Here is a 4,004-nt window from a genome sequence, read left to right as displayed (position 1 = left end):
GCTACGAATAATATTAGACACACCAATCTTTTACTAAGTTACAATTATATATAGAGGAATATTAGAGGGTCAGTAATTTTGGTGTTTTGTAACCATCAATTGGCCATCAATAGTATTTTTAATGGTGTGAGATTACATCTAATATTGAGAAATCATTCACTTTTGTTTTGATGGTTAAGTGCTAGCCAGAAAATACAAAAGTTGCTGGCCCTCTAGACTTTTCTTTGTATATATATATATATATATGCATGCAGGATATACGCCACACGTGTGTCGTCTAAAATTTGTCTGATATCCAAACACATCTTGTTTGAAATATCAGTGTTTTTCTTCATATCAAAGTTGAAGTATGAAAGTTCAGCTGACATAAATTCATAATATATAGTGGTACTCATGTGTAAGATACAGCGAAACAAATGATTTTCAATGTTAGTTTTTTTTTTTAAAAAAAAAAGAAAAATCATTTGGTGGATGTAGAATTTATGTAACTTGAAAGTATTTCTTCATATCAAAAGAACAACTCAAAAGAAATGACGAATAATCCTTGGTAAGAAAGAATTATAGAATGTAAATTCAAGGGTTAAATCCGATTTAATTTCTAAGGTATACACAAAATCATTTCTAAGATTTAAAATCAAATTTTAAAATTGTCATTTTTATTTAAATATTAAAATTTTAGACCAAATTTTTTATAACAAAAAAATTTATAAAATAAATAAATAAAATAAAAAAGTGTTTCTACTGCTGCGAAAAGAAAATAAAAAAAAGAAAAAGAAAAAGGAAAGAAGAAGAAACGGTCCATAATTTTACCGCCACTTTCGTTTAATTTTAGTCCTTAAAATAAAGACCATTTAAAATCAAGTCAAATCTTGGAGATAATTTTATATGAAAAAAATGTTAAGGATAAAAAAATTTTTTGACATATAACTTAAAAACCAAAATTATACTTAACCCTAAATTCAATACAAGGTAGACAACTATTAACATAAATAAATCTGAAAAAATATCATACCATAAAGAGATTTAAGTATGTTGAACGTATTACATAGGATAATGGAAAAATTTAAAAAGATGTAAACTATAAAATTCAAGTGGATTGGTTAAAGTGGTGAAGTATGTCAAAATTTATATTTGACAAAAAGTATTTTTAATATAAAGTCTATCCCAACTGTTTGTGGATTTTCTGCTTTGGTGTTCAGGCGTGAAAATCTCACAATTTTATTTCTTACCGTAAGAATGATGGCAAATCCCCTATACTCATTCATCAAAATATGTCCACAAAAAAATATTTCACAAAAAAATTATTTTCACATTTTTATAAAATATGTTTCGTTCTCTTCTTCAACTGATATGAGACTTACATTTCAGTTTCTGCTCCTAATGAGAGCCAACGTCTTTGTTAAAACATCGATTCAGATTTTAACTCTCGTACCATTTTGTAACAACCCAACCCAACTTATTGCACTTCATTTTCCTGCATGCCTTGAGTTATTCAAATCCTAGCACTTTCTCTTAATCTTCAATCGTCTCGTAAAAGTTAGTTTCCGACAAAGTGTAAGTCTTAAATTCAAAGAACCTTTTTTCCATATTTAAAACTTCACAACTCCTTACAACTAACATCACATGCTTAAAGGTTTCATCTTCTACATCCATAAACTCATGTCCTAAGGCCCTAATGTATCGTTGGATAAGTTTTATCTCACTCCATTAGATCAGCTATGTTATGTATTATATTATATATTATGGAAAAGTCTAGAGCCAGCAACTTTTGTAATTTTTGGCCAATATTTAACTATCAAAAGAAAAGTGAGTGATTTCTCATCATTAGATGTAATCTCACACCATTAAAAACACTATTGATAACCAATTGATGGTTACAAAATACCAAAGTTGCTGGCCCTTAGCATTGCTCATTATATTATAGCAGAATATTAAACCACCACAAAGATATAAGCATAAATTTAAGAGGAGTTTTAGAGAGTCAGTAAATTTTGTGATTTATAACTATCAATTAATTATTATTATTAATAATTTTAATAGTGTGAAATTATTCATTTTATTTTGTTGGTTAAATACTGATCAAATTTTAATAAAAGTGCCGGTTTCCTAGATTTTTTCTAAATTTAATGTATGAGAGATGATAATACTTAAATAAATAAACAGTGAAACATATATGAATACAATAAAAAGCGATAATATATAAGAGAGAATATTCAAATAACGTCTTTTATTGCTAAATAGATATAGTAGGATATCATCTTAGGTGATTTGACGATTGAAGAGAAGATCGACAAAGTTTTCAATTAGAGAAAGATTATCAAAGATGATCTATGTGTGAAGAGTTTTATTATAAACATAACATATGATAAGATACAACGATATTATTTTGATTCATGTATGTATAGTTGATCCTACATAGAAAAATAAGACTTTGTTATAATTAATGTATGATGTATCGTTAGTTAATTCTTATTTTTTCAAGATAAAATTAAAAAAAAAATATACATTAAAAATATTAAAATATGTTTTAGCATACATTAATCACATTAAAGTCAGTTGGTAGATATATATAGCCAGTATAATTTTACGAAGCATGTGAAGAAGATAAGAATTTAACTCCAGTTAGTCCAAACAAGTTTCATGAAGAGGAAAATAAATCCATTGAATCAGAAAATTTAACTTGTCTAACATTTTGTTTCCTAAAAAAAGAAGAGAGAGTATTTTGAGAGGTCATGGTTGATGAGAGAAAAAAAAGGCAAGCCCCTGGAAAGGTGTGCTAAAAATGGGAGTCAAGATTCTAAGATTAGGAAAATTATTGGTTTTGAAGTGGAGAATGGAAAAAGAACAAGAGGTGGTACGCAATCCAAGGAAGCGAAAAGAGGAATATAGATGTTGTTGAAGCACAATAAAGCAGGGAAGCAGAGAAGCGAAAGGTGGATTGCCCTTGCCCTCTCTCCTTCACTAAGAAAGACACAGAGCAAAGTCACCAAAAGACGAAGCTGGAAACAATGACGCGCACGGTTGTGTCGGTGGTGATGCTGTGCATCTTGGCAGCAACCGTGATTGCTGAAGATCCATACGTCTACTACACATGGAATGTCTCCTATGGCACCATTTCTCCATTGGGTGTTCCACAACAAGCTATCCTCATCAACAACCAGTTTCCAGGCCCTGAGATCAATGGCTCCAGCAACAACAACATTGTTGTCAATGTCTTCAACAACATCGACGAGCCCCTCCTCTTCACCTGGCATGGTATCCAGCTGAGGAAGAATTCATGGCAGGATGGTACCCCTGGAACAATGTGCCCCATTCAACCAGGCACCAACTTCACCTACAAGTTCCAGGTGAAGGACCAGATCGGTTCCTACTTCTACTTCCCCACCATTGGCCTTCAGAGAGTTGCTGGTGGAGTCGGTTATCCAGCTGATCATGGCAGGATGGTACCCCTGGAACAATGTGCCCCATTCAACCAGGCACCAACTTCACCTACAAGTTCCAGGTGAAGGAGTGAAGGAGTTCCTACTTCTACTTCCCCACCATTGGCCTTCAGAGAGTTGCTGGTGGAGTCGGTGGCCTGAGAGTATTCAGCAGGTTGTTGATCCCAGTTCCATACCAGATCTTGAGGATGAGTATTGGTTCATCATCGGTGACTGATACACCAAGAGCCACAAGACTCTCCAAGGCTTCCTTGACGGCGGCCGCTCCATCGGAAGGCCCGATGGCATTGTCATCAACGGCCAAACCGCCAAGGGCGACGGATCCGACAAACCCATGTACACAATGAAGGCTAGAAAGACCTATAAGTTGAGAATCTGCAACACTGGCAGCGGCGAAGAACCTAGGATTTTGGTTTGAAAATTTCACTGCTTTGTTTTAAAGGGGTAATTGGAGAAGATGAAGAACGATTGATTTTTTGTTTCTTTGATATGTTTTGTTTAGAGAGGGGCACCAATGATTAGAGAAATTGGAGAATATGAAGAAATTTTGATTTTTTATTTTTT

General features: G+C 33.0%; 1 protein-coding gene across 1 annotated transcript; it reads left to right on the top strand.

Annotated features, from left to right (window-relative positions):
* On the top strand, positions 2,911–3,821 carry LOC107633939 (L-ascorbate oxidase homolog). Its single transcript, XM_016337527.2, has 2 exons — positions 2,911–3,408; positions 3,564–3,821. The coding sequence occupies exons 1-2, from the start codon at positions 3,009–3,011 to the stop codon at positions 3,785–3,787; spliced, it is 624 nt and encodes a 207-aa protein (XP_016193013.2). The 5' UTR covers positions 2,911–3,008; the 3' UTR covers positions 3,788–3,821.

Source organism: Arachis ipaensis, chromosome B03 (assembly GCF_000816755.2).
Source record: "Arachis ipaensis cultivar K30076 chromosome B03, Araip1.1, whole genome shotgun sequence".
Classification (NCBI taxonomy): domain Eukaryota; kingdom Viridiplantae; phylum Streptophyta; class Magnoliopsida; order Fabales; family Fabaceae; genus Arachis; species Arachis ipaensis.
The sequence above is the reverse complement of the archived record's forward strand: the minus strand, read 5'-3'. Positions and strand labels throughout refer to the sequence as shown.

Coding starts and splice junctions, on each gene's coding strand:
- LOC107633939 (XM_016337527.2), top strand. CDS start 3,009: ATGACGCGCACGGTTGTGTCGGTGGTGATGCTGTGCATCTTGGCAGCA. Junction 3,409..3,563: donor TGGCCTTCAGAGAGTTGCTG/GTGGAGTCGGTT, acceptor AGAGAGTTGCTG/GTGGAGTCGGTGGCCTGAGA.